The 21,831-nt window shown below is 34.9% G+C and overlaps 1 protein-coding gene across 8 annotated transcripts in view; it reads left to right on the top strand.

Moving 5' to 3' along the window:
- The window catches only part of RTTN (rotatin), an 89,215-nt gene that overhangs the window by 51,576 nt on the left and 15,808 nt on the right, over nucleotides 1–21,831 (top strand). For 6 of the 8 annotated variants that reach the window (XM_054059131.1, XM_054059132.1, XM_054059130.1 and 3 more), the window contains 9 exons: nucleotides 1,297–1,379; nucleotides 6,542–6,653; nucleotides 7,394–7,592; nucleotides 8,641–8,731; nucleotides 9,747–9,900; nucleotides 10,062–10,199; nucleotides 11,166–11,377; nucleotides 15,798–15,903; nucleotides 19,624–19,718. In XM_054059131.1, the coding sequence (XP_053915106.1) occupies nucleotides 1,297–1,379; nucleotides 6,542–6,653; nucleotides 7,394–7,592; nucleotides 8,641–8,731; nucleotides 9,747–9,900; nucleotides 10,062–10,199; nucleotides 11,166–11,377; nucleotides 15,798–15,903; nucleotides 19,624–19,718 (1,190 nt within the window). The remainder of the gene's footprint in view (nucleotides 1–1,296; nucleotides 1,380–6,541; nucleotides 6,654–7,393; nucleotides 7,593–8,640; nucleotides 8,732–9,746; nucleotides 9,901–10,061; nucleotides 10,200–11,165; nucleotides 11,378–15,797; nucleotides 15,904–19,623; nucleotides 19,719–21,831) is intronic. The other 2 variants (XM_054059136.1, XM_054059137.1) reach the window with 2 other exon arrangements.

Genomic DNA, 21,831 nt, shown 5'->3' with positions numbered 1-21,831 from the left:
TTTGCCCTACTAAGTTATGTCTTTACTTCTTTTCCTTAGGTGTGTCATATTCTTGGTTAACTCACTGAGTTATCAGAGAAGTACTTAAGCAGTATACAAAATTCCAGCCATGAAAATTCTCAGTTTCTTCTGCAGCTGCTGTATTTATCTGAGTGTAATTTTTTCAATCCAACACTCTTCTCATGATCCTCTTATTTGTGGCTCTTGGTAATTCTGTTAGCTGATGCAATCATATCTGAGAGCAGCTCAAACTCCAGGGTTGTAGAACTTTTCAGTGAGCAGCTGAGATAGGTTTTATCAGGTCATTGAAAAGCGAAGTAGAAACAAAATGTTTTTCCAGGAGCTTTGAAATAAGGAAGAAGAATCTTCGATGCTTTTTCAGGAAAAAGAAAGATAATTTTTGTTTTTTTTAAAAGGAGAGGACAGGACAATGTTTGCTCCATCTCTAAAACTATAGTGCTTGAAAGATTTTTTTAGTCCTTCATTTACATGTTTACAATTGTGTTGTTTATCTATAACAACCTGTTTCTGCTTTTTAATAAGTCCTTTGTCTTTTCTTAGTAGAAGATCTTGCTTTGGGTTACCTTCCTGAACCTAATTTTAGTGGTTTTTTTTTTCCCCAATCTATTTTCCTCACATTTTTCAGGAATACAAAAAAAAAATCTCTTCTGCAAAGTTATGTTAAAAGTGTGATAAGTTAGCTCAGTTTAGTAATTAGCTGAGGTATTTATAGTGCTTCTACTTGTATGGGTTTTGCACTCAGAAACTGTGTAATCTAGTGCTTTATTCTTTGGTGTTTTCTGAATATATGAAAGCCTTAAAACCTATAATTCTGAAAAATTACAGAATTACAAAATAATTCTACCTTCATTATACTTATGGATATGGGTTCTGTTAAAATTGCTTCTCTTAAAATACATGTTTTCAAAGACAAGGACAGCTGCTTATTATGTTTGTTCTGTGAGTCCGCAGAATCTTCAACAATTTGTACTATGACATTTTGAATAAAACTAAATCTGAACTATTTCAAATGACTAAAGGCTGCGCAACTGCAGTTTGAGCTTTTTCCAGACTGTTGTATGTTGCAACTGAAAATTCTATTTTATTTAATTTCTGCTTATTCAAGGAATTTGCTGAATAAGAATTCATAGGTACAGTGTGTGAAAACTTATGTTCAGAGGTTTGAAGGATAATTGTGATTGGCTTTGAAAAGCTTATTTTGCCCTCTGCCGCTCTTCTAGCAATAAAAAAGATAACTCTTGTTTGATTTTGATTTTTATTCTTATTTTCGTACAGATTTTGATGATTCTCTTAATCTTTGGAAGGCTCCATTTAGTCAAAGCGGATCTTCACATTCTCAGTCAACATCTGAAACGATGGTAACTTGCAGAGTAATCTATTTATTCTGAATGTAATAATTGTTCATTAAATGCTCTGAAGAAAATGAGTGCTCTTACAAATACTTAAAAAAACACCCAAAAACATAAAACAAAACTGAAATTAAATTGAAAATTAAAAAGCTGGGACTAAGTAGAAATTTACTCTGAATTAGCTTTAGTATGCTAAGGGAAACTTTTAGTTATTTACCTAAGCAAAAATAAATAATATAGCTTACCTTGACTACTTAAATACGTAAGACAGGGCTGAATTCTGTAGCTTCTCACAATAAGACATATTTTCTAGAGATTACTTTGTAATTGGCTTTATTGATAAAATGCAAGTCATCTCAGTCTATAGTTGCCACTTCTGCTGCTTTTATCCAAACTGTCCTTTCAGAGTGAACCTATATTTGCACTGCTCAGGTACGGTACTGGATCAATCAAAAACACAGTACAATTGGGGTAAAATTATAATAAATTAAACTCTGGGTTATGAAAATGCTTTTATAAAACATAAAAGTGGCATAAGTGGCATCAGAGTTTAACATAAAAGGCAGAGCTCTACAATTCCTTTTTAACATATGGACAACTAATTATTTAAAGGGGAAAGCATAGTGCACAATTAAGTCATTTGTATCAGTCTTCCAAATGTTGCAGACTTCATATTTGCTAAGGTTATGTTTTTACAACTTAATATAAGAGGTTTATTGAAGTTTGGGTTTTGTTTTGTTTAGTTTTTCTTCTTCCCCTAATACACATGAAGATTTCACTTGATATCTTTGATTATCGTTTATAGAAGTTAATTTAATTTACATTTGTCCTTCATGGACTTTTTTAGCAGCTGTCAGCTCTTGTTTTTATTAACTAAGTTTCTTACCTTTAAACAAATACCAGTCCTCACCTGACAGTTAGTAAGTTTCCAAGCTGGAAGGCAGGATGTAGAAGTCTGATATTTGAATGCCAGTTCTACATAGGAGAAGTCAGAGAGGAAGGGAACTAAAGCTAAATAAAATCTGTATTTCAGGGGGCAGTTAATGACTATTGTCTATCTATTAATTTTTGGAAATGCTTTTAAAAACTCAGACGTCCTGAAATCAGACATTTTCATTTTATTCATATGTAACTTTACACTTCGTTTCTACAGTTTTGCCTAAAGCTTTCCACTTTGATGTGTGACCGAAAAAAAAAAAAAAAATGAAGTCATTACCAAAAGTTTGTGGAAGTTCGTATCTAAATTTTGTTTGTTGTTGGTAGCAGGAAGATGTAGTTTTTCGAAGCCCACTAGGTGGCACGCTTTCCCCATCACAGATGAAGGAGAGTCTGCAAGTCTTATTGAAGGGAAAAGTGGACGGGGGTGTATGGCACAGGCTTTATGACCACAGCCACATATAGTTATGAGTTACTAGATAACGAACCAAGTGGAGTTGTTTCCATTGGAAGTTCTTCTATGGTATTTTAATGATATTTTTTTTTAAAATATTCTTCTAAATACGTCCATATCATTCATTTCATGAATGTTAGTCTGGGAAGCTGAAAGTACTTTTTGCTTTAGTAAGCCACATCCTTAAGATCTTTACAGAAGCAAAAGTAATGTCTTTTTACTGGATTATGTGAATTTCTTTTCTGTAAAGTGAAAACATCTGCTCGATTTTTTTTTTTTTTTTTTAATATTTAGAAACAGTTCTGACAAGAAAAATACACTGTTAGTTTTAGGTTTTTATTAGTTGTAGTCAATACTTTAATTGAGCTAGCTGCTGTCTAAGGATAATTTCACACAGATTTCATATAACCTTAAATGAAAATAGTATATAAACTACTTTTTTGCTTCATCTTTTTTTCCTGCTTGGTAAATTCTTCCCCAGAGTTGCAGAAGGCAAAACTCAGAAAATTAGAAGGCAAGTACATTAATAGCATCAATTATTCTTTTTTTACTTTAGTCTATAAAATAAGTCTCTCAGAGCTCTTGCAGAGACTGTAAGTACAATTTTACCCATTTTATAGAGTAAAAAATAGTGATGTGGGGGTGCAATCAATGGTTCAAGGTCAGAGGAAAGACAGCAGCAGGTATGGACTGTGTGGTGTTAAAACATATGCACTGTATTTAGCTTCTTTAAGATTTCAGGGGATTATAGATTTTTGTCAAAATTATCTTTGTTTTTCTGTAAACTGGAATGTGAATACTGCAGTTAGCCCAGTTCTGAAAAGAAAAAAATACATCGTCTTTTATAGAAATCATAGTTTAAACATTAATTCAGGTTATCATTACAGAGAATAAATACTTTGTGTTTTGCATGTGTGATTGAGAACATCAATCAGCATGGAGATACTGACTTGTCTCACACTATATAAGTACACTAGGGCTGTCCTGTACCCAGGAATGCATAACAAAATGACGAAGTATTTAAATACTTCAACTAAAAATGGTACAGGTTGAAGATCTACAGACATTGCCCAGATAGCTTTAAGTCATGGCCATTCTTTCCTAGGAAATTGTCTTGGTACTTTATAAAAATGTGTACTTTGTTTTCTGGAACCATGGCTACCAGAGTGCTATATAGTTAATTGATTTAAACCTTTGAAAAGAGAACTGAACAGAATTAATCACTGCAAGCCTATTAAAGTAACGCCAAAGGGATTCTTATACTAGAGGTTACGACCTTTTATTCATGTCTAGTAGATAAACAGTAAAACCCTCATATTTCTTTTGTATTTCTGCTCAGACAGTATTTGTGTTCTTTTGTATTAGTTCTAATCTGCAGTTGTCATCTCCTGACACACATCAACCCTTCCTTTTCCCCCAATTAAACCCCCTTCCAAAGTCTATTTCATGGTTAAGCAACGGAATATTTCGTTGCTACTAGAAAGAATCTGATGGCAGTATATATCCATTACTAGATATATTGTCCAAGACCCCCAGTTCATCCTTATCAAAAATGATTTATAGAAGCGGTAATGTCGTTTCTTTCCTGGAAGGCAGGAATATTGTGGGAACAACTTCATTGTGTTACTGTATGTTTTCTGTTAAACTAGCAGAAAATTTCTGGGTTTGACCCATATCCCACTGTGAAGCAATTACCGATAAGTGTTCCCTCATTGCAGGAAGCTGATATTTTTCTAAACAGATAAAGCTTTTATTGATTTTTATTTCTTTAACATAGCTAAGACCTTATTTTTCTTTCTTTGCCCAAGGTGTTTAGGTAGTTTTAGAAGGTGGAGAAAGAATTGTTGTACAATGTAGAAGATATACAAACTTTCACATATTAGTAAATAATAAATTCGTAAGAATATCTTTAAGGTGACTCAGCGTAATAGTAATTCTTCTTAGGGCTTTGCTTGTAGAAGAATCGTATGGGCTCTTGCGTTTTGGGTTTGTATTTTTTAAAAGAGTGTTATTTTTTTTGGTAGCTTATTAGTGTGCTATGGAAATTACTATATGTGAAAATGTATTAATTTACTATAATGTAAATGATGGATTTTAATAGTTATTGACATCAGCATGCATAAAACTTGAAATCATTTATTTCAATCAACAAATTTTGATTATATTTAGAAAATATAGACAAAATGTGAATTTCAGTTGGTTGATAAAATTTGGTACTGCATTTTGTTAACAGAAAATTATTTAGCCAAGTATGTCCTTGTGTTTGTGACCACGCCATATGTGAATCCTGTGTTTCAGACGTACCACAAATCTTATTGTGGCTTGTCTTCTATGTTGCAACAACCTTCTGGCTTTTTTTTGAGGAACCACTAAGCATGCTTGTGGAGAAATAAAATGGACAATAGTGGGAGATCAGAGGAAAATGGGAGAGACAAGGGAGTTACAGCATGGAGGTGCCAGCCTTTAGGTCATGCAGGGACTTGTGTGTCAAGTCAAGTTTATGTTGATAGAAGCCTAATAATATTTGGAAGTGATGGGGAGTGGAGATAAACCGAAGGGATGAGAAAAGACTAAGTAGGGAGTTTCTGTAGTTCAAATTGCTGCTGAGTAAATAAGAGCCAAAACTGGAAAGCAGTAACCTAACTGCGAGGATGCAGTAGTGAAGAAGGGAGAAATCTATGATTCCCTTCCCTACACCATTTTTGTCAATAATGTCACTTGATTTTTTTTCCTTAGGTAAAATAAAATATTTCAACGGTATTGTAATAAAACTTTAAAAAAGAAGCCTTTGAAATATTTCAGGCTTCCTTAGAAAGCTCACTGTGAGGAAAAGTCTTAATAACATCAAGGTGTGACTGTCTCAGTTTCTCATTGTTTTTACCCAGCATTCTATGTTCTTTACACTGTATAGAGACACTCTTGAAGAAAATTTGTCTGATGTGAGTTATCCAGCTATAGAACAAAAAATAGAAGTGACCTGACATGGGAAATGCTTGTCCCATATTCTGAAACAGGATCACACATCTTGGTGTGTCACAAAAGCATATTATTAAGCTGGAGACTCTACGTCTTCTGATGTCAAACTTGTGGATTTAAATTAGCAAGAGCATTAAGAACTTCTGAAAGCATGCAGAATTAATAATATGATAAATAATGTAGAATTGGTACAAGTAGCCTGGTAGTATGACAGTAAAATTATCTACTGTCATGCAAATACCCCATATCTTTGCCAGGAAATGAATACCTGTACGAATCGCAAAACTAAGGTTAAGAGAATTGCCCAGAGCTGGAAAGACTCTGGAACTTCAGCTTTGGCAAATGACTAATACACTTGTGATATTTTTATCTGAGCATGTCCTGGTACAAATGGACAGGTGCTGATGCTCTCAAAGCAAATAGTCCATAAAAAAATTGAGTTTAAATGCTCTAGTAATGCCTTTCTATCTTAGTCCAAACATAGATTGAGTCAATTATATGGAGGAAATAGGATTAAGAGGAGGAATTTGTAGTAATGTGGGCATTGATCAGTTTTGTTCATAGTGCACATCTTTCAGTAGTTTCAATTATTGGATATTTGTAATTTTTATATATATATATATATACACACGTAGCAAGCAAAATTTAATCCAATTTGTCGTGAACAGTAAATTTTTTGTAGATTTTTGAGTTTCTGGGTCTGTTGGTTTTGAAGGAATGTTCCCCCATCCTCCAGGCAAAATATAAGTAGAAGTCTGTTCCGTAGGAGCTGGAATCAACTAGTTTCCTTTTTATGTCTTTCTAGATTCGATCTGTATCACCATCACTGGGGAGTGTTACTGAGCTTCAGGCTACAGTCCAAATGAATTCAACCAGTTTTATTCCTGAAACTGTAGTTGATCGGCTTATGGCCCAAGGTAAGCAAGTTTGTGTACATAATGATGAAGAAAATGTTAGCCCACTCATACTCTGGTATTTCTAAGTGAAATATAAAACTTGTGTATTGATGAAACAATTACCGTTGATGCTTCTGGTGCTTGTTTTGGAAGACAAACATGAAATCCTTTAAAATGAAGTGGGTAAAATACTTTGAGAAAAATAAGTAAAAACGGTTGGTACTGCTTGAAATGTAACTCAAGATTTAGGTTTTATTCCTCTCATCCAGTCACCCTTTCAGAACATTCAGTTTTAGTGAAGCTGTCATATACATATATGCACATGTGCGCACACACACATAAAGTGGTGTATATATATCATTCTCTTTATATCTAAAAGATAAAAATGTGTGTAAAGTGAAAAAAATATAAGATTATCTATGGAGAGAGATATCTAAAAATATAAAGTATTTTTTTGTCAAGGAAAACTGAAAATTTATCTATTTCCAAATTTACTGTTTATCTGTAACTATTATTACTGCCTTGTAAAAGGAATATTTATTTCAGAAGTATTTTAAATAACCTTTTCCTGGATCTGACTTCTCAGTTGGTCTTTTTTTTTTTTTTATTTTTTCTCCCTCATTTCAGACTATGCTGTTATAAATGTGGAGGGAACAGGGATATTTTATGAAAAACAAAAGGTCATCTGTTTTATGTAACCGCTATAGTTAGTCTTCTGTGGTTTTCTTTTTCTCTTTTTTTATTCTAATTATTTATTCTAGGTCAAAGTGATACAACCACAACAGAATCTCCAAGTCAGCATGATTCTCGTATGTCTACTACTCTGTGTAAACAGCGTGCAGTAGTCACTCCTGCCCTTTTGTCGGCTATTTGCAACCTGCTGCACAATCTGCTGGTTGTCACACCAAAAGATACTGGAATTGCTCTTCGACAAACGCATTTGCTAACATCTCTCAGCAGGTATGGGATCAATAACTGCTGAACTACAAACAAGGTGTAGCAATAGAGGTGAAAAGTTTGAAATGAAATCTACTAGTGTTTCTTACAGAAACTGTTAAATATATTGATCACTTCTTGCTTCTGAAGTGCTCTAAACCACCTTTTTTAAAAAATGCAATCAACAAAAGACAGTAATTTTTTCTCTTTTTTCACTGAAAGCATAGTCATATTTGTGATTCAAATTGTTGTCTGTCTTCTACAGGACTACTGTGTTCCTCTGCTAATGTTTCATGGTTTTGTCTAGATGGCCGTTTAGTCATCCTTTCTGAGGAGCTAATTTTTTTTCTTTAGTAGAACAGTATGTGTTATAGTCAGGTATTCAGAATTGCAGGTTATTTCCATTCATTTTATGATCTTCTGCTTTTAATTCTGTAAGCAATATTTTGATGATGAGCCGAGGGCTGTCACAGTAAAAGAGAGTAAATAGTACTTGCCAGATTTAGGGAAATATTGGATGATAGACCCTAGCGTTTTATTTCTTTTTTAAAGAAGGAACTACTTCAAAATAGTCTTCAGATTGTATTCCATGTTTCCTCTGGTATTGTAAAAGATTCTTTCATCTATAGAAAGTGTTTGGAAGTCCTGAAGTGAAGCATGAAAATTAGTTCAGCGTTTTTTTTTAATGTTTTGAAGAGCTTTTGTAGTTACTCTTCATACTGCAACTAATGAAAAAAAGAACCCAACCAAACTTGCTTGAACACAGTTTATATTTTTACAGAGCTTTTAATTCTTCCACAGGAAAGAAAATAATCAAGGAAATTTAAACAGACAATTTTTATCAATGCAGTAACACCATGGGAATTTATATTATTCTATTTTCAAACAACTTAACTGCTATTATAGTTGCCATTGCACTAGACATTCTTAAAATAGTTGGGTTTAGCATTAAGTTCTTCATAATTTATTTTTCCTCTGTTTATTTAAAGTGTTCTCTTCTATGGATATTACATTAAAGGAATGTTTAATTATTTAAGTGCATTTCTAACCAATTTACTTTGTTCTATTTTAGTCTTGTAAGTGCTAATCTGGTTGAGAGATGCATCTTGGAACTGAAAGCTCCATTGGGTCATCCGTGTCATATAGAACATGTAAAAGCTCAGGTTAGAGAAGCGTTTTGTTAATTTCTAATTTTTTTAATTTAAAATAATTATTTTGTATCATCTTTATTATTGTCATCATCCAAACACACTGCTGTTAGCTACATTCATGAATTTCTGTGCTTTTGACAAGGTTTAAGAGAAAATAAACCGTGTTATATTCTAACATACTAATGTCTGTGTTAGAGCTGTACCTAGAACCATCAGTCTGAAAACTAATTGTATTTTAAAGATACAAATTGGGTTTAGCAGTTACAAAAATCATGTGATAGAATTTACTTGTACAGTATTGACGTATGAACTAGATACAGTTACAGACACATGTCATATTTAATTTCCACAAAAAATCCGGCTACTTTGCTTTTTGTCCGGTCCTTCAGATGCTTATGTAGTTCACAACTAATTTTAATGTATGCCAAGTGTGTAGGGTTACTGCTACTGGAACTATTTTTGTATCGAATTTAACTTTGTATAACATATAGGACATACTATGTTCATGGCAAAGCTCTGTTTTAAAGCTTCTGCTGCTCTCAGATTTGCTTTGAAGAAGGATACCCAGGTTATTAAGGAAGCATGTTTCTGTAGAAATCTTGTGAGTATAAATAAATAAATGTCAGGAATAACTTTTTTTTTCCCCTAAAACTTCAAATTGAGCTTCTGTTTTCAGGAAATAAATATATATTCATCATATTTATGACCATTTTCGTTTTTCTGTGTGACCTTCCAGGGTATATGTTGCTGTATATATAATCACAGTCGTGACTTTCTCACAAGGAACTTTATTCTTTATCACTAGAAAATTCATTTCACACATGTGTTTCCAGAAGAGGAATTCTGTTTTATGATCTGTAGTAAAAATAAGAAAAATTTTTAATTTATATCCTATTATTTCTTTTAAGTGATGTATATGAATTCAAAATATTATGAATCAGTTGAAGTAATACTAGTACTTAAAATAAATATGTGAAAGGTGCAAATATATGGCTTTGTTTCATATCTTTCTAAAAATATTTAACAGGTATTATTACTTCTTCAATACTTGTCATCTGTGTCCAGGCTTCTGAAATCATGTTTATTGGTGGACTCTCAGATTGTAATCCAGGATGAACTGTTGAAACCTCTCTTGAGAAATACCTTCATGATTCTTGCCATTCGCCCCAAAGATGGGTTAGGTAATGAATCGCTTTGTTTCCAGTATACCGACATAGAGGCAGGTCTTCATTTACGTACCACCTTCATTTAAACTGACAGTTGTTGTCAGGCTTAGCTATCCAGGTTTATGCATATGTGGAAATGGTTTGATTTTTTTTTTTTTTCTATGTTATCTTTGCAGACACGGAGTTGACATCTGTACTTCATGAAACATGGGTGGACTTCTTCACCCTTCTAACTACATTATTGTGGAAGAGTGGCCAAGTATCTTTTCCGTCGGTGATGGCAGCCCTTGCAAATCATTGTACAGCAATAATTGGTAATAACTATTCTTGATTGATTTTAACCTAGCAACTAGTAAATGACAAATAGAAAAGAGGGGCAGTCCTATTTAGATGCTGTTAATTAATTGCCAATTGCATATCCAGAGTGCTGTGTGTCCAGAGTCTGACTGCCTTTTTCTTTTAATAGGATTTTTATAACTTTCATATATCTTGACTAACTTGTGAGCTGCCAGAAAAATTCACAAGTTTTGTTTGCATGTATGGGTTAGTGACTCTTGTTGTAAACCTTAACAAAATATGGCACCTTTGAATAGAACCTGAAATGATCCATTAGCACGTCATCTTTTTCCTAATAGTTTGTTTGTTTTTAATCTTACATAAAAAGAAAGGAAAGTTTTGAGGGCAGATAACTGAAATAGTGATTGAAGATTATTATGCAGGCATTTGTTTGTTTGTGTGGTTTTTTTCCTTCATTAGTTAATTGCCTAGTCAAGGCTCTCGGTCACCCAAATTCTGTGACTTGTTTTGATACTGAGGTATAAGCATAGTTCATCCAAGCTTGTGATTTGCGGTATAAGCCTAGTCCATCCAAGCTTGTGATTTCAGCCAAGTGCGTGTTAGGTGATCTGGTGAATCCAAATTGAGTTGGACATAAAGCACCTGATGGGTACTGTTGGTGTTATAATTTAAGCTGTTGAATAAAGTGAGGAGAGTTCAGAAACTTGTCGAACTAATTAGTGATTTAACAAATGGAAATTGCTTTTTTAACTTTGTACTACAATTAATGCAGAGCAATTAATTCATACAAACCTGTAAAATGCAGACATTTCTTTCTTAGGTTTTAAAAGACTCATCAAATATATAGAATTCTTTGTGCAGTGCACAGGTATAATTGCTTCTTGGCTCATATACTTTTCGATGAGACTTTCTGTGTTCCAAAGCACTTAAGCTTTATTTAGAATGAAACGTAAAGATTTTTTGTTCTCTGTTTAACCTTTCAGATACCATTTGTGATTGTATTCATCTGTCAGCCACATATCCTGCTTTATATACGGCTAGTTTACAGTTCCTCTCTGTCCTTTTGAATGAGGAAGGAAGACGGAAGCTCCAAGATAGACAAAGTATATGTCAAAATCGAACTATTAGCTTTCTTCTGGATCATGTTGAAGAATGTCAGGCATCAGTAACTCAACTTACTGCATTAATCATTCAGGTATTTAAAATTTGATGATGTGATTGCAGGATATATATTTACATTTTTGTATTTTGTTAAAAAGGAGTATGGTCTCCTAATAAAAAGTCATTTCCAGTTATGAATCAGGACATCTTTAATTTGAGACATCTATCACACTTCTTTTTGAAATTCATGTAATAAGCTGAACAACTGCAGAGAAGCAACTTCTAGGAGTGCCTTGCAGAGCAATTATGCTGCAACAGCATGATGTGAAATCTTATGTAGAGAAGATGAAACGTAAATGGAGAATGTTTGCCAAATGCTGATATGCTTTTTTTTCTCTGCTTTTCCAAATGTGTAATTAGATTTTTAAGGTTTGAAACATAGTTATTTCCCATTGTAAAGGACAGCATTGTTCTTAACAGTTTTCTTCATAAAAATTGTGAGCCAAAATGAATCATTAAGTCTTCCAGTTCATTCCCTGGTAGTCTAAGGTCAATGTTGTTGCACTTAGGGACCATATATTAATGTATTTTCCAAGCTAGTTTTAAATTGGCCAGGTAGCATATTTTCACTAATTCTTTTAGGAAATTGTTGCCCAATATAACATATATTGATGACAAGATATTTTTTTTCTAGATACTTATTCTGAATGTTCTGTCTTTCTTAATGTAATCCCTTTATTCTTATTTACCCTTTTATATACTGAACTTAATAATTCTTTAACTTACTTTATATTTACATCCTTCACTTATTTACAGACTGTTACAATATCTTCCGCTGTTTAGTAATAACAAAAGTTACATGTGAATGTTTTGTCTAATTTTTTCCCTCATAAACCAGTTCTTTTATCTATATACTCATAGTCCATCTTTGAATTATGTGCAGTTTATCACTGTAACAATGATAGTGATTCATAAGTAACATTTTAGATTTGTCTGGAAGATACATGTTTCATACAACGTAATGTCACTGGAGCCAGTGTCTTGTAATTATTTTTTATCAGAATCATTTAGTACTATTTTACTATGTAAAGCATTATTTTTTCAACATGTATTAGTGCATAATGGTTGATGTGACCAAAATAACGCTGTTTTAGTATCACTTCATCTCCTTTCTTCCTATGGTTGCTGAATTCTTGTAGAATAACCTCATTCCTACCAAGACTCATCCTGATCTAGCAACCATGTCACATAACCTGTGTTATGCCACTGGGGTTGTATTGCATTTTTTGAGGGGAGTAGCATTCTGTCCACTGAGAACCTGGTGTATTTCAGGGAGGAAGAACTTCCTAAGAGGATCTTTCTTGGCATCGCTGTATAGGGCACTAAAGCTAGAATTCCCCATGAATTTGGCAACTAACTTCAGATAATTTCGGTGCATAGAGACTACCTGTAAGGGCATGATTTTCAGAGACTTCAATGGCAAAACAGGGGCACTTAATTGAAATCCCATGACTTGCTAAATATCCTGTTAGGTTTTTGTCTTTAATACTAATGTATGTGCGTAAAACTTAACTTCTTGGCTCTGGCACAAAAATACAATTACATGAAAGTACAATAGACAAAGATGTGTTGTAGGTTAACAATCCTCTGGTTTTGTACAAGTATACATAGCTAATTACCAGCCATTGCCAGGAAAAGGTTAGGATTCTTATGTTGACATCAGAAAAAGTCTATAAAATGAAGAATTAGTTACATCAGACACTGACATAGTTTGAGTATTGTAAGAGATAACTTGCTTTTAACCTTCTCTCTAACTCTTCAGAGCTGTAGATGGACATTACATTTTGTTCATAAACCAGTTGAAAATATAACCTGTGCTCTCCGGTGTTTAATAATACATGAAAAGAATATAGCTGCTATGATCCCAAGAAAAGAATAACAGAGTTGTGAAAGAAACAGCTTCAATTTTTTAGAACAAAGTATATATTTTTTTTTTACTTCCTGCAATGCCAGTGGTTATTGAGAGGCAGTTGAAAAAGAGCTATTAAAAAAAACCAAACCAACCAAAAATGTCTAAGTATGATCTTTCTTCAGGAGAAGCACTCAAGCAAATAATTGATTAACATAGAAAAGGCTGTGCGAGAGAGTTTTCAAACAGTCAGTCATCTCCATTAATCATTCTAATTACATAAAATCTACAGATAGATGATACGCAGTGGCATATGGTAACTTAGGACCCAATTTGCCAGTGTGAATATTAGCAGACTGGGTCCTATATTAGTATGCAGTATTGCATACAACCAATTTAGTGGATACACATACTGACTTTGAACGGGTTTGATGCTTTTGTGCATGTAAATTTGAACCCTTGTACATGTGTTTTCAAGATCAGAAGTAAAAGAAATAAGGAAACAACAATCCAATGTTGCATTATTAACAACAATAGAGTATCAAATTTAGACTGTACCTGTTTTTCCAAGTATAAAATCCACAGTGTTTTGAAAAAGCTGTGATCACCACTTCAATTAGCTTATAATATGTGCAGACTACTGTAGCTAGATCTACTGTGGATTTATGGGACATCTTAAATTTACTATACATCATAATTTCAAAAAATAATTAGTGCCCTTTCTCATTTTAATACTTTAATACTATTAGTTTAAAACTATATTATCTGCTGGTAGAATGTATTATAAATCTACGTAGTTATTTTTTCCATTCAACTAGTAGCTAATCATAAATTAATTATTAATTATTTAAGGAATCCCTATGATTGACATAAATTTCCTTCTTATAAACTGCAATTCTTGATTGCAGACTAAGGAGAAAATGCATAAAGGAGCATGCTTCAAGAAAGAATGCAATTTAGCTAGTTTTTAAGATAAAATTTAGAAAATAGTAAGATGAAATGGAAAATTTTAAGAGATGCAAATGTAGGACAACTCACCTTAATTATTTAATTGGTTCTAATGAGCCATATAATACTTAATTAAAGGAAAATAGCCAATAGATTGACAGGGAAATGTATTCTTTAATGACTAAAATATTCCTATGTACTAAGAAGAAATAAAAATAGCTAGCAGCTTAATAAGACAAAAGCCTTTGAATGGAAAAATCACAAAATCTGCATTTTACGTTATGCAGGATTGAAGGAACTCAACATTTTGTTTTTTCCTGGCTTGCGTAAATTGGCATCATGTTTAAACTTTAAGTTTTTTATATTGTAAACTAATCAAACGTCTAGATTCTGTCATTTGAGAAGAAAACACCTATCCATACAGAAAATTAGTTTATTTACTTAGAACATTCTCGTGTTGCTGATAGCTTTTAAGATTCTGCCTGGGATGTAATAAGACCAGTTGTAGTTTAAATGTGATTTTTTTTTTGTTAGCTACAAATGCAGAACATACACATGCATGATTTGAAGCATTGATTTGATGTCAATTGTCCATAACAATGAGGGTGGTGTTTGTTTTGGTTTGTTTTTAACTTATTAACTTACTAGTTAATAATAGTAACTTTATTAACTTTCTAGTCTGGATCCATTGACCTTTTCAGTCTTGATTACGTTGAACACTACAATAAATGATAATCCTAGATTGATATTTTACTACATTTTGAACCTTGAACAATCTGTTATGCAGTTACTAGCTAGAGGACTAAAGGCAATAAAAGGTGATATGTGATGTATGTATCTATGAGGTCCTATAGTTATCTACGAGATTTCTCTCTGAACTGTTTTCTTAAAATGCTGTCATTTTTTACTAACTTTAGAATATACTTTTATTTCTACTGTGATCCAGAAATAGTTCTTATTTCACTATGTTCTTCTGATTACAACGCATACCATTTTCCATTATATTGGATGTCAGTATGGAATGAGTTTTGAGGAAAATTGCTACACCAACACAGTTCTCTAGTGGATAATATGTAAAACACAGAAAGCTCCTAGTCTTTCAACTATCTTGTTTTTTGAAGCCAAATAAATATTCTTTTGAAAGCACAGAGATTGTATTTATATTATTAGAAATACAGTGATGCTCACAAAGACCTCACAGAAGTAAAACAAACTGCCATTTTCTCCGGTTGGAGGAGTGTCTAAAAAAATTATCGGTCTGTCAATGTTGCTTCTTCATCATTATGTTGAAGGAAAGTGAGATTGCAGTAAAGGTATGTCAGTGAATTGCCTGTGATAGCAAGCCCAAATATTAGGAAAGGTTTGGAATGCCATGGCTAGGACTCTAGGCTTTAGGAAAGTAGAATGGTAATAAAACAGTAAGAGGTGTAAAAAAAATTGTTTTCTTAACTTTTTAATTAGAGAAAAATAACAAAACACTTGAATGCAGACAGACTATAAACATAAACTATGAATATATATAGAGAGAAGTCTGGATAGGAATATAGTGAGAATCATCCAAACGAAAATATAGAGTAGACAACTAATTTATAGATATGAATACTACTTTTAATATGTTCAGTTTTTCACTTTGGTAATGACATTGGATTATCTTTAGGTTTGTGAAAGAAAATCTTCAAAGGATGTGCTGAAAGAAGTTGCTACAAATGCATTGCTGTCTCTGTTAGCAGTCAGTAAAAGTGCCCAGAAATGTGCTTTGGAAGGTGAGCGTTTCAAAATGTATTGTAAATGCCTTGTAAATCAAATGCTTGCAAGTAGTTTTTGTATTTTTTTTTTTAAATCATAATGGATTTTGAAGTCCTAGTTTTCAGTAGCATTGTTTGCAGAATTTGAGAGAAATCTTAATAGTAATTAAAATTTTCAGCTACAGATAAAATATTATGTTGTAGCTAGTCTAAAAGTTTGTGATGAAATTACAGCTCTGTGTTAGAGTGAGAAGAGACCTGTGAACTTTTACTGCTAGCGACATATCCATCCATTTGAAACTGGAGATTTTGCGCTGGTAATATCTTCCTTATCTTGTTTCATTCTCTGACAGTACAGGTTTGTAGGTATACCCTGCGTTTTCAGTTCTGGCTGTACCTAGACAAGAAGAGACTTCTTTTTCACAGCTTTTTTTTTTTTTCCTGTGTCTTTGTGTCTTTCTTATTTTCTCCTATTTAGCAGTTTAAGTAGGACCTTCTCCCCTTGCAATGCAGCATCTTTAATGCCTAAGGTTCTTACTTTACAGTTGTAAAACAAAGCTAAAAATCTAATCAAAAGCTTTTTGTGCCCACCAGAACATAGGGGAGGCTGGTTAACTTGCACTTCTCACGAACTATGCATTTAATACCTGATCAGCCCAAGTGTGCTTTACCTTGGGTGCTTTCTTGTTACTCACATCTCTGTGGATTTGTTAGGTCCTTTAAGCCTGCTCTAACTACACTGATGTAGGTAGCCTAGACATACCTGCTCCATGTCTGATCCTAATAGAATCAAAGAATCATAGAATGGTTTGATTTGGAAGGGACCTTAAAGATTATCTATTTTGACCACCCCTCTGATGGGCAGGGATACCTCCCACTAGATCGGGCTGCCCAAGACCCCGTCCAACCTGGCCTTGAACACTTCCAGGGATTGGGCATCCACAGCTTCCCTGGGCAACCTGTGCCATTGGCAGAAATATTATGGCAGAAAACTGTAAACTTCAAATTCCATGCTACATACCTGCTTCCTGCACTTTCCCAGTGTATTGGTGGTCCACTTAGCCCTTGCTTCAGTCAGGATTCTTCTTCTGTTGATGACCTACTAGATCATCAAAGACTTGACTTCCTTTGAAGGCACTACCAGTTCACGAAGTGCATCACATTCTGTGCTAAGAGTGCTTCAAGTCATCCTTGCTGTGGTGCAATGTATATCTTAGAGAAGAGGAAGGGGATTTCTGGGTTTCAGATATCTGAAGATATTTGTAGTTCTACATCACCTGTCCAGTTCTTAAGGACTACTTTTTAAGATACAAATGTGAAGTCAAGTACTTGGAACAACCCTGTAGTGCAGGATAAGATGACTGGGGAGCAGAAAAGAACCTTGAGGTCTTGGTAGGCAGCAAGCTGCATGTGAGAAGGCTAGCAGCACCCTGGACTATATTAACAGGAACATAGCCAGTAGATTGAGAGGAAGGGATTATCTTTCCTATACTTAGAAATTTTTAGACAAAATCTAGAATAATGCATCTGGTTTTGGCCTAGTACAAGACAGATGCCAGCAAACTGGAGCAAGTTCAGCAGAGGGCCACCAAGGTGATTGTGTCCACCTGTCCTTAGAGGAAACTGGCCACATTCAGCCTGGAGAGGTTTTGGGAGGATCTAATGGCAGCCTTCTCATACCTATGAGATTGTGAAGAAAAAGCCATTTTTTTTCACAGCAGTGCATTGTGTAGGAGGATGAGAGAGAAAGTTGAAACATGAGAGTCAGACTGGCCATAAAGAAACATTTCCCATTTCAAGGCAGTCAAGCAGTGGCTAGACATACTGTGCAATCTCTTGTTTTAGGGCATATTCAAGACCAATCTGGAAATGGTGGCAGGTAAACCTTGCCTGGTCTTGTAGCAGACCCTGCTTTGAGCAGAGGTTTGGACTATGTGACCTCTGGAGGCCATCTCTTCCAACTTAAATTATCCCATGAACCTATGATTATAGAATACTTTGTATTGGAAGGGAACATACAGGTCATCTCCTCCAACCTCTCCCTGCGATAAGCAGGGATATCTTCAGGTAGATTAGTTGATTAGGTTGCTCAGAGCCCTGTCCAATTTGACCTTGAATATTTCCAGGGATGGGGCATCTACCACCTCTCTGGGCAACCTCTTCAAGTGTTTCAGCACCCTCACGGTAAAAAATTAATTTCTTCTATCTAGTCTAAATGTACTCTGTTTTAGTTTAAAACCATTACCACTTGTCCTATTGCAACAAGTTCTGCTAAAATGCTTGTCCCTGTCAATCTTATAGGTCTCCTTAAAGTATTGAAAGGCCACAATACTGTGCCCTCTGGAGCCTTCTCAAGACTGAACAGCCTCAACTCTCTCAGCCTTTCTTCGTAGGAGAGTTGTTCCATCCCTCTGATCATTGCTGTAGCTCTCCTGTGGACCTACTCCAACAGGACTCCAGAGCTGGTGGGGTCTCACCAGAGCAGAGTAGAGCAGGGGGAGATTCACCTACCTCAATCTGCTGTCTATGCTTCTTTTGATGCAGCCCAGGATACAGTAAGCTCATGTCCAGTTTTTCATCCACCAGTACCCCCAAGTCATTCTCAGCAGGGCTATTCTCAATCCATCCCTCAGTGCGTATTGATTACGAGGGGTTGTCCCAACCCTTGCACTGGGCCTTATTGAACATCATGAAGTTCACATGGGCTGAATTCTCAAGCTTGTTTAGGTCCCTCTGGATGGCCTCCTGTCCCTCAAGCATGTCAACCACACCTGACTGGTGTTATCTGCAAACTTGATGAAGGTGCATTCAATCCCACTGTCTATATCTTTGATGGAAGTATTAAACAGTGCTAATCCAAATATGCATCTCTGATGGACACCCCTTTTCACTTGGACATTGAACTGTTGACCACTACCCTCTGGATCATAGAATCATAGAACTGTTTGATCCCCTGCCTTGGACAGGGACACCTTCCACTAGATCAGATGGATGCAACCATCCAACCAGTTCTTCATTAACAAACTCCTGAGAGATGCTACTTGTCACTGATTTCCAGTCAGTCCATCTATCAAATCCAACTCTCTCTGATTTAGAGAGAAGGTTGTTGTTGGGGGACTGTGTAAAAGGCCTTAAAGAAGTCCAGATAGATGACATTTGTATGTCTTTCCTTGTCCACTGATGTAGTTGCTCCATGATCTTGTAATAAATTAAATGCTCTAGATCCCAAGAAAAGAACCTAACTCAGCTTTTTGCAGTTTGAGTCACCTGAACATTTTCTTTATCTCATCTCAGATGCAGCAAATCTACTGCTATTAGGGAAGAGTTGGGTAAGATAATTACATGCCCTATCTTCATAAAGCTTCAGTCTTCTAGACAGTATCATTGAGGATATCCTGAAGAGTTATGCATTGCTGTGCTCTTCATTCCAAATAATCTTCCCCTTTCCATCTTGTCAGCCCTTCCTCTCACAAGACTGTTATAAGAAGACTCAAATGTATTCTTGCTTCTTGAGATCATTCAACTAGACGCACTCTATCTCAGAGACTGTAAGGTACTTCCTGGTATCAAGGAGACAATATATTACAAACTCACAGGATTTGGACGTCTGAATCTTTAACTCTTAGTTCAGGAGGGTAATAGCAGTCAAGAACATTGCAAAAAAAGTATCATAATGTTTCATAAAATATTTTTAATTTTGAATGAACTTCTAAATGTCAATATTTTGTTGTCTTCCAGTTGGTCTGATAGACAGCTGTATAGAAGACATGAAACATATTCATGCACAGCTGAATTTGGATTCCCTAAAGCCTGGGAAAGCACAGAAAAAAAAGGTAACTATGAAAACTGACAGGCTGATATGGTAAGGCTCTTCCCAGGTCTTTTTTGTTTCTTTTCAGTTTTTCCTTTGAGGCAGATACTATTGGTGTGCCATAGGTGAGACACAGAGTAAGTGACAACTTGTAGTGGATCTGGATACTGGGAGTTCTTTAAGACTCAGTGATTCTACTAACTTGATTATCTCACATGCTTACTCCCAGAGTTATGTTCACTAGGTCTCAACTTCCTTTTTCAACACTGAGATGACTGCTGGTTTAGGAAAGTCAAGAAAAACATCAAATCAGTTAGTGCTTTGCAGCTGCTCAGCTACTAGTCTTGCATGTTACTGGTATTGAAAGTCCCTGGGCACGCAGTGATGTTTGTCTCTGTGTATCTCTCTGCTCCTCCAACCACTTACAGGGTTGTTCCTTCAGCCAGAATCTTCACATTCTTTTTTTAGGCCCATTTTTTTCTTTCAGAGACTATTTCATTTAAGGAATCCTTCTTTTCACCACCAACTTTTCTTTCCAGATCTCTAAGCTCCTGTTTACCCAATCTAAATAATCTGTGTGGAAAGTACAACAAATGATCAGCCTCTGAATTAGTGGTTCTGTCTCTTATCTTTTCATTAATTGGAGGATTTGGGACTTATCATTTTTAGTTCAGGTTATCAGAATTAGTAACTGGCTGATTCTGATTGAAGCTCGCAACTAGCAAGCTTCTGATTGAGGGCTGAAAAATTCATTTCAGACATTCACAGATATACACCTTCATCCATTGCTCACCTGTCAATGCTTGCAATTTATGATATTTATTTAGCCTACAATATCCAAGAGTACTGTATTATTTTCAAACATGGATGGACTTTCAGCCTTGATTTCATAGTCCTGTCCAAGCCAGATATTTTTTCCTCATCTTGTTTCCACAATAATAATTCTTCTGTTTCTCGCATTTTCTTTCTCAGTGCCTTTCAACCAGTGCTAGCCATTTTGTTTATTTCTGTTCCTGTACAAGTCAATCTCCCTCCCACCTCAAAACCAGTCCCAGTCTGCTTGTGCATGCAAGTCATATTTTTTTTATTCTCTATTTTCTCTTTTTATCTGGCTTCTAATTCTAATTATTTTCCTGTCTTCCTGCATAGTTGGTCTGGATATTTTTCTTTTGTCATCAGACTCAGCTGTCGCTGTCTTAAACTACTTCTTGGAGGTTTTTTTTACCTCATACTTGTGCTCCTTCCACTGTCTATCCTCTCAGTTGCTTCTTTCCGTTCACAATTTCTGTAAGCTTTTTTTAACCTCTCTTCCAATTGTTCCAGACTCTTACATAACCCAGATCTTCCTCACCACATGTAGACGTAATTTCTTTCCATTGTACAACAGTTTCATAATAGTTTTGTTTCAATCTGCTTCTTTTCTACCACTTTCATCTAAGAGAATTATTAAGATACAGACAATAACCTCTGCTGTCAAGTTTGATATCTTGTCCACTCCCACATAAAAAAAATTCTGCTGAAATTGCAGAAGTCTTCTTTCTGGAGGATATTTCTGCATTGTTTGAGCTCAGTAGTATTTTTCTCTGAGGCACTGGTACAAACAGACCTTAGCCTTGATTTGTGAGAGTGTGGAACTGTGTTTTATAACAATGAGCTCTTAAAAGAATTTGAGTTTGACCCTGACATTTTAAGGCTACAATATTTTTTTTCCCCTAAATGCTCTTATTATCCCTTCTACAAGGGATGGAGGCTGAAAGGTATCCTGCCGCAGATTTGTCCAATAAGGTTGAAGTCAGCTGGTTCTTTATATTTCTTGGGTTGAGAAGGGGGAAGCTGTGGACATTGTTCCTCTGCTAAATGCAGAAGGAATTTAAATCTTGAAAGATATTGAAGGAAAGGATCCTCCAAGAAAGATCAGACCAACTGTTTCTGTTTAATTATGAATTTGTTGAAAAATATTTGCAAAAGACTCTTTCTCAGGTCTCCCTGCTGAGCTGGAGCTTCAGGTTCTTATAGTGTATGTAAACATGCTCTTCGTCATATGTGGTGAGACTTTGCTTTCGTAGTCGGATTTAGCTCATCTAAAAACTACCCCTCAGCCTAAGGGCACAGCTCTCAAAATGAAGTTATCAGGA

Source organism: Cuculus canorus, chromosome 2, assembly GCF_017976375.1.
Source record: "Cuculus canorus isolate bCucCan1 chromosome 2, bCucCan1.pri, whole genome shotgun sequence".
In the NCBI taxonomy this organism is placed as follows: domain Eukaryota; kingdom Metazoa; phylum Chordata; class Aves; order Cuculiformes; family Cuculidae; genus Cuculus; species Cuculus canorus.
This window is presented reverse-complemented; position numbering and strand designations above follow the sequence as displayed.